This window comes from Anser cygnoides, chromosome 5 (genome assembly GCF_040182565.1).
Source record: "Anser cygnoides isolate HZ-2024a breed goose chromosome 5, Taihu_goose_T2T_genome, whole genome shotgun sequence".
Taxonomy (NCBI): Eukaryota; Metazoa; Chordata; class Aves; order Anseriformes; family Anatidae; genus Anser; species Anser cygnoides.
Window position 1 is genome coordinate 48635095 of NC_089877.1, and position 12364 is coordinate 48647458.

Sequence of the window (12364 nt, forward strand, 5' to 3'; positions counted from 1 at the left end):
CTGGATGTCTCAGCACCAGGAACCTCTCGTGCTGCCACCTTTTCCTTCTTAGCAGTTGGCGAGCACTTTCCTTTCCCTCCTCTTCCCCCACCTTGCTTGCAAACCTCAGCAATTCAAAGCAGCTGACCGGCTGCTGTTTGCAGTCTTTTAGATAATATTCCCCAAATCCGTTTTATGCATGGTGGATCAACAGCTCTGTCTCACTGCAGGCACGGCTCCTCCCCACCGCTGTGCAGGAGGGGACAGAAGGCAGTGCCCACCAGGAAGAGGTCAGGTCTCCTCCTGGAGGCTGGAGGTCTCTTCCTCCAGTTGAGGAGGATTACTGTACTGCATTACACAAACCCCATTGTATTTGATTACACCCCAGGTAGCGTGGCTTCTGTAACTGAGATGGTGAATGAACTAGGTTGGAATAAGCAAGTGTATTAATTAGTATGCCGATAGCAGAATAAAGCTATTTTTAAAATCACTGAACAGCACTGCTCTTTACTATGATTGCAGAGATTATGTAAGATGATGATTAAAATCAGGTCCCTGCATCGCAGACTGATCCTCGCTTTAGAGATGCAAAAACAAAGCTGCAGAAGAATGAGGAGACCGCATTATTTTATATGTCTCTCTCTGTTTGCATCTCCTAACAAAGGGCAAAGCAGTTATGTCATCAACCTCCAAGTCATCATCCTAACTCATCCTACTTTCTATAAGCAATATTTTGCCAATAAGCCACTTATTTTTTAAGAATGGGTGTGTATATATGGGAATGTCGGCGCGGGAGAAAACTGCTGTGTCACCCACCAGCACACAGCGGAGTTCAGGGCGTCCCCAGTGCACAGCGCCTGACTTGTGCAGTGCATCTAGCAGAAGGGTTTCTCGTGTTCGTACATCACTCTGTTGATGTACTAACATTAATTAAAAAAGAAAAAAAAAGAAAAAAAAAAGCAGGAGAAGAAAAATGTCTGCACTATCTTTGTGTATTTTCTAACTCATTGAAAATAGACAGAAAACAAGAAGCATCTCAGCAGTAGGAAGATACTACACTTCAGGACCAAGAAAAGATGCTCTTGTTTTCAATCATGGTTACTTGGGAAAAGCCTCTAGAAATTGATTGTCATTAAAGACTTGGCGAGAACATTGCTTATGATGATAAGCAGAGATTTAAAAATTTTGTGTTTACAGCCTCCTGCACTGTAATGCTTAGATTGTTATATATACAATAATTATTTGATTTCTTACACCACAGTGGAGAGCAGCACTGCTGATCAAATATAAAGAGGCAGCCAATCCTAACACAAATAGAAATATAACAAAGCCTGCAGATTTATAAGCAATCAGAACTATGTCAAAAAGCATAAGATAAAAAGCACGGTATATGTTTGTTGTTAACTCTGACAAATGTTTGCCTTACAATGTTTTCCACAGAGTTTCTCACTATTGTTAATCAATCATCAGCTGTATTTTTAGATGAAGTTTTAAAATGCTTTAATTATCTTGTGTGGGGAACATGCCCAGTCACGGCATCACATTGTACTAAAGCTGAATATTTAGTCATTCATAGTAGTCCTTTAAAGAAGCAGATGTCACAGAAAACATCATTATTTGATTTCCTGGCATAATGAAGGATCTCCAGTTCATACCTTGAAGCCATTTGCCATTACTTACATTCTCTTCTTTCTTTCTAGTCACCTCCACCAGACAACGTACACAGGCAAGCACAAGCGTCGAATGCAGCCTTCTCTGCCGGGGTGTCGGTAGTAGCAGATACTGTTGTAGAAAGAAAGAAATTTAACATGGAGACCATATTGGCTTAGGCATTTTGGGCTTATCCATTTTGTGAAAGACATCCTCCTCCTGCAAACAGCCCAGGCGAGCCTGGGCTCCCACGATCTCCCACCAGCACCTGACCACTGAGGCCTGTGTTGTTCTTATGAGGGCCCCCTCAGCCTCGTGCAGGAGCTCAGCTCCAGTGAGGGCCAGAGGGCCTGGATGAGGACATGCTGCAGCTCTGCAGTCTCAGTGGAAAAAGTAGGAAGTGCCCAGCCTGTGCTATCTGGGTTGTTTGGATGTTTTTAGCTAAAACTGGCAATATAAAAGCTCGAAGTCCTACACATGCCTCACATCCACTCTCACTGTCTCTTCACAAAGTCCCTGAAGGACCCTGCCGCCATGCAGGGAGCAGTGGGCAGCAAGGGCCCCCCTGGAGGCTTTTGGTGGGCAGGTGCCCCTGCGTGGAGCAAGGCCCAGAGGGCACTGATGGCACTTCATTCAGCCTGCAGACATGGCCAGGCCTGGCACCCTCAGGTGGCCAGGAGGGCCCAGGTTTCAGCATGGGGGTGGTGGCACCAGCACCCGCTGAGCTGGTCGCAGCCAGATCTGGTCAGCACAAGGCTGAGGTCGACAACAGGGAGGAACCTGCTGGGCACCACCACTGTGGGCGGGCAGAGGAGGACAGGGTACTTCTGCTTGAGTGTATTTATTAAAGGATCCAGCAAATAGGGGGCTGGAGACCCACTTCATGTCAAAAGGGGCATGTGCACTTCCTAAGGAGGGACTGCAGCCTGTGGGCCACCCATGATGGAGCATGGGCACCTCTCAGGGTCTGCATCCCGTAGTAGCCCTTGCTGGAGCAGTGACAGCCCTGAAGAAAGGGCAGCAGAGGAACTGGGTAGGCCCAAAGCAGCAGGACAACCAGTAAGCACCAAAGAGCAGCAAAAGAGCCCCACACAAGTCATTTGGACTGCTCATGCTGCCCAGTGGCTTGCTAGAGGCATTTCAACAAACTGATTGTAACCTGTGGTGAAAACAGGGATGTTGAGGCTGGAGAGGAGGTAGGGCAGGTGTTTATGCAAGTGGTTGATTGTTTGTGTCCTTTCTAAATACCCGAATAAGCAATCAGCAGCTTGTGTTAATTGGCAATAAAGTAAAATTTGTAACTGGAGACCGTTTTGCCCATGACAGGCAAATTTCAAGGTTGCACAAAAAGCTGCAGCACAGCTGGGATTCTGCCTGCCTCAGGGTGCCTGAGGTGAACCAGTTAAGGCCTTCTTGCAATTCCCCTGCAAAGCAAGCCCAAGACCACGCATTTGGCACGCCTGCATCTAAAGGCTAAAATCTCCTGTGCCGTGGCCGGGTGGGCTGGGTTCCTCTTGTCCAGCAGCTCCCCAAATGCCCCGAGGTGTTGCAGGGCGCGACATGAGGGGGAGCAGGACAGGGAGCTGCAGGCCTCCTGTCCATGGCACACAGCACTGCCGGCCATCCGCAGAGCGTGGCACGGTGGTGGCTGTGCGGGGAGCCACCAGAGGATGGCCCAGAGCAGTTACATGTTTTTTCATTCCCGCCAGTCTCCTCTCCTCTCATCGCCTTGTCTGAGCTATTTTGTCCTCGCCTTCATTCTGTCACAGCAGCAGCAAATGCTGAGAGCAGGTTTCAAAACAAAACTTTGGTGGGCAATACGTTAAAGCACCAATTGCCTGTTCTGACATCAGATCTGGGCATTTTCATGCTCTTCTACACCTATCTCAGAAACTCGTTTCTTCTGCCCTGTGCCCCCAGGTGTCCACATCTACCTGGTCCTTGAGATGCCTGCAGTGGGGTACCCAGCACCAACCGCAGGGCAGCGAGGACTGAGGGGTATTTCTGCAGCACGGCCTCAGCCGCCAGTGCACGGAGCTGCGGGGAACCACCCTCCTCTGCCAGCACCGGCTCCACCCAGCCACAGAAAAGATTTCCATTTGACAGAAAAACAGTGGAGCTTTTCTTCTTTTTCTGCTTAGCCCTATTACAAGTTAAATCTATAAATACACAGGGCTCGTCACAGAGCCCATGTTCAAACCACAGTACTTGGGGAATAATTTGTAAGATTTTGCTCCTCAGATGCAAAGTGGAGACAGCTATGAGGCAACTACATTGTTTTATATACCCTTTATTATTCACCCTCTGAAGAGACGACTTTTGCACTGTTTCCCCTGCTCTAGCCTTGTGTTTTATTGCTTGGACTATACAGAAAGGCATCAACCAGGTTGGGTTTTAGCAGCACTGGTCCCTGTGGCAGCCTGGGGCGGCTCCAAGGACTTGAAGAGTAGGACATCTACTAGACGGTGAAGGACTGATTCGCTTTAGGCAACTGGCTTTCAAGTTCTCAGCTTTACACTATTTCTTCCTACAGAGTCTCTTCATACAGCAATGCACAGGAGTAACTTGGCAGAAGAACTGGGAGTCCTGTTGCTGCAGAAATAAGAATAAAGCCTGAGAAGGGCTGATGCAAAGATTAGAAAGCAAGGTTTTTTGGACTCTTATATGCATCCTGTTATACCCGTATGATTACTGAATCTCTTCTGATAGCTGATAAAAAAAAAAAAAAAGAAAAAGATACAATTCCCAGTGAAATCAGCTTTGTTTCCAGGCTGTGAAACTGATGACAAAGGAAAATCAGACCCTAACTTTAACAGCAATTTAATATTGTCTACTCATTTGCATATGACAGCAAATTAACATGAGTTGATACCTACTGCAGTGAAGATACAGGTAACGTCCCACTGGGGCTAGAACTATTTAAAAATGAAACAATTAATTTGTAAAAGAAAATCACTGTTGTTCCTTCTTAGTATCTGAGCATATTTTGAAGCCAATATTCACAAAACTACAATTGTTCAATTGATGCAACTCAGTAATTTTTATTGCAACTGGAAGACAATACATCACAGAAACTTTATGGTAGGTTTTGGGAAAGTGTTATTTACAATAATAATTGATGAAATAGTTTGTCTTTGGCAATATGATTACACATCAAGAAAATGTAAAATGCAAGTATGCCTCTAAATCAACATTTTCATATTTCCTAAAGATCAGCTGATTGCACTTGCCTTCGGACTGCTCATTTAGGTAAACACAAATACAACTTAACATCACTGTTCATTCCCCATCACAGTTCGTATTTTAATATTGATGAAATTGGCAGTTTCAGACGCCAAGTACAGGAAAAAAAATTGGCTTATCACTGTACTAAATTAACTTATTGGCCAGTTAAGGTCCTGTGACCCTTAAGCATCGATATTAAATCTCTTGGTCTTTTGATTGCTTTATCACTTTTTTTCTGTAAAACAAAATATTTCAGAAATTACAGATCAGAGTATAAAAAAATGTACAAGTCCATAATGCTTTTCATACACACACAAGTCATTCCCCCCAACATTTTACATCATGGCAGTTTTAAGTAGTGAGTGTGAATGATGCAGGCATGGAACTGGTTATCAGATACAGGTATTACTTTCAGTTGTTGAAAAATCCCACACACATACTCAAGAAATGTACAATGCTCTCAACTTAAAAATGTACTGAAGTTTAATGTCATCTGAATGAAAAAAGAAAGTCTTGGGATTTTAGGCCACAGTAAACGAAAGAGAAAGAATCCCATTTCTAGATGATGGCCGTCATAGAGCACAACACGTCATTTTAGCACAAGTTGTCATTTATCCCTTAAACCCTCAGACAATGAGCTCTCGTAACTGCTGGCCTCATCCAAAGCTCAGTGAAATCAACTGAAAATGAAAAAGTGAAACAAAAAAAAAAGCCTTCCATTGACTGTGAGAGGCTGTTACATCAGGTCATTTTCCCCCCTCTGCAAAACGAAATGTGATACAGTAGAAAAACCATTACATAGCTTCAGATAAATATTCCTTGTTTCAATGCTAAAACAAAAACAAAACCCAAGCTCCCAAAACCAGGAAAGGCTACTTATTAGAACAACTCAAAGTGACCTTTAGATCATTTCTGGTTTTAAATGTACACCAGCAAAATACAGCACCATAGACACATTAGGTTGAGACTTCTTTTTGGTCAGTGAAGCTAGTACTTGTTGGCTGAACTGTGGAAGAATCGTAAGGTCATATACATGATAAAGCAACCCAGCTGACAAGTCTCTGCTTAATTCAAGAATAACCAGTACTAAAAATAAAAATGCAAAAATAAAAAACCCTAATAAACCACCATCAATTAATACTTTCTAAATAAAAGGGGGTTAACAGATGAATTCACAAATGTATGCAGATTTATACAGAACACCGAATGTTGTGTGTAAATCCTTATAAACTCCAGCTTAAAACAGAAACACACAAATGTATAGTTCGACTTACACATTCCATTTCAAAGGAAAAGAGACATCATTACAACTCGGTAACTGTGCTAACTGCAATATAAACCAAACAGAAAGTCAGAGTTTGGCAGATAACTAAGAAGAGGGTTATCACTTAGGTTATATAGCAAAGTGTTGATGTATATTACATAGAGTAGTATAAATAATAAAAAAGTATTATTTAAATTAGATCACAGTGCTGCATTATGTGCATAACAGTGTTTGATATATTACTGGAGGGCTGTGAAGAACACTAAAACTTAACTGGTCAAACAGTCAACACTGATACTCTGTTACAATCAAGAGGATGTATGGTTCAAATGCTCTTTTGGTGGCAAAGTCAAGAAAAAGTTTTAAAACATTTCCTACAAAGTACGCCAATGAGCTCTTGAGGCAGCAGTGGCATACCTGAAGGAACCTGTCTGCATTCTCCATGAAGTGAAGTAAGTCGCGTTGCCTCTGAAATTGTAAATGCACTCTCTCTGTAGTTTTCTTCTAATCCTGGAGGTATAGGAGAGGAATGTTTTAAAAAATGCCTAGGGCCAGATCAAAGGAAAAATGGCAATAATACTAAAATAGATTTTCAAGAGCACTTGGGTGTCCATAGCTCCACCGACTGCAATGGAGATGAGACACCCAGAGGTTCTAGAAAATCTCAGACCACGCCTATCTACACCTTTAGATACAGAAATACTTCAAGAAAAATCAGGGCCTCAATGATCTGGGAGCCAATATCAACTGTGGCTGCCGAGAAAATAGGACGAAGTGTTGTTTTGGTTATTTTATCCGTATGCTGTTTGGCATACACTTTGGGATTTCGTTCTTTGCTCAAGTACATTGACATCCCACTACCTCACTCCAGTGAAGAATGCAGCCCACAGGGTTTCATTGTATATTTTGCAAAGGTAGACGGCAATTCAGTTGAACACTGGGAGCTGATGCACCTCCTTTGGGACTCCTTTTTCCCATTTTAAGGTAAGACAGGAGTCAGCCTATGGACATCAACTGAATTACCAGTGAGAATACAGTCACAGGCTAGTTCTGTAGTCCTAAACAGCACGTCTCATCACTCCGCAAAACTCTAGTGACCTCGACAGAACTACTGCTGGTTTTGCCAGGAAAAGATCAGCATCAGATTGCTTTCAGAAACAGCTACAGATGATGCATTAAAGCTGTTCAAGACCTGTGCTTGAATTTCTAAATGCAGGCAAAATCTGCATCAAAATGACTTCTCAGTAGAACATCCACCTGCTTGCAGCATGCAAGCACGACTGACAGACTTCACCTCCCTGCAGACTCCAGTGAAATCTGCTTGTGGCATTACCTCTGGCCTGCAAGAGCCTCTCGCTGCAGAAGGCATATTCCAAAGGAACGCGTGGTGAAGTCTGAGCGACCCTTAAAACGCACGCCCGTGTGAAACCTGCCACTAAACGCTTGCTGACCTACTGGGATTCCCCGAGCCCCCACCTGTTTTGGAGAACCATGAATTTGGCAATACTGATAGGATGAGGAAAATCGAAAGTTAGAGATTCTATGACTTCTCACCTAAAAATGGCTTAGTAAGGAAAGCAAACAAGCAAAACCAAACCACCTCATGTCTGGCAAGTGAGAGAGTTCGTAATACAGTGCAATTACCACTCAGTTTTTGGCATGACTTGGTGAAAGGAGAGACACATGCATTGAGAGGCTGACCACATACTTTTTTTTGGGGGGGGAAAAAAGTCTCAATTCTTATTAAAAAAGAGAACTTTTCTGATGGAGCATTATTACCAATTCTGACAAAGCTGACATTGTTAGCCAGGCACAAAACGTTTTAAAAGGTGACTCATAAATATTTTATACAACTCCCAATCATATACTTCTCATCAATAGTTAGAGGAAGGGTCGGTAGGGACAAGTTGTTTTAAACTCCAGAAATCATCTGTTGATGGCATGAGCACTCAGCCAAACTGCTGGTTCCTGAACAAAACTGTGTAAATTCCTACTGAACACCACCTCCTCAGCAGATCAGACTAGGAACAACACATTTTACATGAAAATAGATGTTTGCCAACATTTTAAGTTTACCAGCAAGTATATAAAGGAGGTGTTGAAGTTGTAGATAGATTATATATGTGTATATATATAAAAATAACCTGCCTAATTAGATATTTATGCAAAATGACCATTTTCTAAGATAATACTAGAGGTAATTATATATCTAGCCACCAAGAGTCCACATTAATGTATGGTATGTGTACAGCAGATACTGATCTCACCTGCACTGCAATCAGTGAGGTTGCTCTGGAATTAGTGTTGTGTGTGACTGGGCAGGAGCTGGCCACTGACACACCAGCACATCGCTTTCTCTGGAGGAAAGAAATGGCTGAGCCCCGTTTTAAGTGTATTTTCTGCCACTGAATTTGAGTTTTAAATGTGGCTTTTTGATAAATATTAGAGGAGCTCCTCAATGGAACAACTTACGCATTGAGTGAAGGTGGCAGCAAGCTGGTACTGTGCTGTCTGTATTTCCAATGACTCTCCCAAAGTCCGTAACAGAAAGGACCAAGCCGACTGACCCAGTGCAATCACACCGGGAGGGCTCTGGCCAGAGGGAAGGATATGGCTCATTCATCTCCGTGCTGCCTGGCCGACGGAAAGCTTCCCGTTTTCCCCAACTTTATCTCAAGGGCCGTTGGCAGCCAATGGATTTAGTATCTACGTACTCCAGCTTTAGCTTATGCTGGCCATCAGCCCCAGGACCAGCAAAGAGGGGAGCACACAGCTGCTCCTTCCACCGTCCTTGGCTCTCTCCTTCCTGATCTGCATAGCTGGCAGTTGTGCTGGGCTCCAGCAGCTGTCAGGCAGCTCCTGGATGCCGGGACACACGGGTGAGATGGGAGGAGAGGCACAATGTTGTGTGCTGCCCCCAGCGTGGTCCTGGTCTTTGCATTACAGAATGTCTGTGGAGCACGGGAAGGCTGGCAGGCCCAGCCCAGCCTGCCCTTCAGTCTTCCCACTTCCTAACTGCACATACAACAATTGCAGTTTTGATTTCACTTCACAGAGTGGGAAGTCAGACCCTTCTCTAACTCACTCTCCATAAACTAGCTCCACCTTGGTGATGCTGCTGCCTGGAACAGCTGTCAGAGCTATAAACCTGTGTTCTTTTACAGAAACAGACCGTTTCATTCCGTTAAGTGGTAGGGTTTTTCAGTCCCTGGGATTTTCTTTTTGCCTCTAGGATATTCTACATGTGGAATTTTTCATGCCAAACTGACGAATCCAGGTGAGAGACTGTATTATTTATTTCACAGCTTCTCTCGGCTGTAGGGGTCTCCAATCTAACAGTCGTCATGTCAGGAGAGGAGCACTATACCTGAATCACACCCTCTGTAGCACTGGTTTTTCTCGGGACACCTCAGTAAGGCTCTTTACTAACTTCATTTTCTCATGGCAAATTAGCAAAGCTATTTTCTTGTCTACTTATTCCTGAATCAAATCAGCGAGTCTTCCTCAATTAATCTCCCATTATTCTCTTGATTCTGTCATACACACTCACTACTAAACTTGCCCTCAGATTATTGCGTCATGTTACACATGTACAGACGAAGAAAGGACACACTTTTAACTTTTTTTTTTCTTTTTTTTTTTTTTTTTTTTAAACAGAAGTAGGGAGAGGGGGGCTGAATGTGCAGACAAGGCAGTATAATTCAACCATCCAAGCCCTACCAGAGCATGAAGATTTTATTTTTTAATATTGCAGAGTAAGTTCCCCAACAGTCAGTGTTTGTCCCTGAAGAAGGTTAAACCTTAAACACCTGCTTCAAAAAAACCCCAACAACAAAAAAGAACCAAAACAAAACAAAAAACAAAACAAAAACAAAACAAAAAAAAACAACAACAAAAAAAAATCAAACTCTAAGCCTAAGGGCTTAAAAATTAGAGGCATAGCCTTTTTCTCTATTTTCTATATTTATATGAAAATAATTCATGCTTCATGCTAAATACATTATTTACCTTACAAGAACTTTGTCATCTTTGAATAAAAAAACATTGTTTGCTTTTTGTGTTCCCCCCCCCTCCCAAAAGGAATCCATGCAATGTGGATCAAATTTTTTCTGCTGGCTTACGCTGGTTGAATCTGGAAATCTGCTGTTATTTTTGCACAGACGAATCCTGACTGACATTAACTGCACACTCACTTCTGAGGGCAGTGTTGGAGCTGTTTTGTTGAGCTTAATTTCACTGCTCACCAATATGCTGTCTTGTTTTGTGAATTACAGAATAATACTAATGGCAGGTTTTGTAGCTTTTTTCCCCCAGTTAGATCAAGTATTTGATCCACAGAAAAAGATTCGGATTTATTTCCTTCCTTAATATAGCTGTAATTTCTTAGACTTGATTGCTTTTCACTCAGGCAGTTTAGAAGACATAGCTTGTTTTTCCCTATCACTATTATTTTTTGCACGCAGTGCCGATTTTCAGGCTTATGGCTTTTTGAATACTTAATTTAATATAGAAGACATAATTCAATGATTAGCGATGCTATTGACAGTGCCCCTCCATTTCTTCTCATCGTTTCACTGAAACCCATTGCATACATAGTTTCACTTTCCCCAAACTTAAGGCTACCAGTCTGCACGTTATGAGCCACGTATAATACATGAAGCACTACAAGTGCATTACGGTATGCGCAGTTGCCACCAGTGGCTGTCCAAAGACTTCTACGGCACAGTATCCGAGTGCCTCTAGATGGTTCTTGGTTTGGTGTTGAGAAGTACGTGCCTCCTCTTTCCCCCAAATCTCTTTATTCACATTCACTTATAACCCAATTGTAAGGCCGTTAAAAAAAATTCTTAAGGGCCAGGCCTGAATGACTACTAAATTATGCACATCTCTTCTAGTGTAAGAGGGATTTCCAAGTGCCCAATTTCACTCCCATCACAATAATGTTGATGTCACTGCGTATTCAACCATGCATTTTTTTGACAAGCCGGAGAAAGCAATGGCAATTTTGGCTTTTTCTTGTTGTTAACTTTTTGTCTTCAGGTAATGAAAAGCTTTTGTAAATTAGCTGAGTGTCAGTATGAGTTCTATGGCTTCAATCTCCTTTAAAATTAAAAATCTTAAGGGTCCAAAAAAAAAAAAAGAAAGAAAAAAAACAAAACCAAAAACAAATAGAAAGAAAAAAAAAGGAAAAAATTTCTGATATTGCCACAAATCATTAGAATTCACCTGACGTGCTGAAACAAAACTTTGTAAGTTCAAACAAATCATTGATTTGTTCTAATTTTTTGTGGTTTCCTTTTGCTCTTTCTGCCCCTTTGCCGTCCGATTGGTGATGTTGTTCAAACAGGATCGAATTCCTGCTAAATGCAGGAGAGATCCTGCCGCTTCTTTCATCTCCTCATCGTCACTCTCAGGGGGCTTTTCCGTACGTCTCTTTTTAAGAGGCAGTGTGTCACTTGGTACTTTTTTCGCCTTCATTAAATGTTGCCTTTTCTTGTGCTGGGATGCATACCCACTGTCAGCTAAAGAATCCTTGGTCTCCTTCCGATTTTGCTTTTTGTCCTCCTCTTCCGTTTCACTATGGCTCTCGTGGCTCTGGAAGCTAACTTCACTTCCTTCACTGCTGTCTTGGCTACCTTTAGTTGCAAATTCATACTGGTCATCAGCAGAGGAAGAGGAAACGGAGTCACTGGCAGGTGATGTGCTCCTGTGGTTGGAAGATTTGGCACTGCTGTAGTTGTGATCCTCCTTCGGGTCACCGCTAACAACTGGAGAGCCACACGACTGTTCGCTTTCTGTCCGCATCCGGCAGTTTGTTATCCCATTCCTGTAACAACAAATCGAAGCGGTCTTAAAAACCACACGGAAGTAATCCTGCTTCCGAGCAAAAGATACCAAGGTAAAACCAACTGACAGAGAAGCTAAAATTATGACCATCAAAGTAACGCCCATGCAGGCCACTTTCAGAGCCTGGCTTTTTACAGACTCCAGTTGCTTGCAGACTGGACTCTACACGTGTAACAAGGCAAGAGAAAGGCAGCAGCAGTACAAGAGATGGGAGCAAGGAGGACGGCCACAATAAACAATGACTGAACAGTTCTGCTCTAAGTTTAAAAAAAAATAAAGAAAAAAACAACAACATTGTTTTATCTACTAGTTATTAAACAAGCTCTGATGAGTTGCATCCTTTTCCCTCCACCCTTTCCATATAAAATTACACTTCAAAAAATGTGGGGAAAAGACAAC

The 12364-nt window shown here is 42.7% G+C and overlaps 1 protein-coding gene across 10 annotated transcripts in view; it reads right to left on the minus strand.

Annotated features, from left to right (window-relative positions):
* Positions 1 to 4654: 4654 nt before the first annotated feature.
* The window catches only part of FOXN3 (forkhead box N3), a 202043-nt gene continuing 194333 nt past the window's right edge, over positions 4655 to 12364 (minus strand). For all 10 annotated transcript variants that reach the window (XM_066998246.1, XM_013182425.3, XM_013182417.3 and 7 more), the window contains one exon: positions 4655 to 11945. In XM_066998246.1, the coding sequence (XP_066854347.1) occupies positions 11396 to 11945 (550 nt within the window). In that variant the 3' untranslated portion in view covers positions 4655 to 11395. The remainder of the gene's footprint in view (positions 11946 to 12364) is intronic.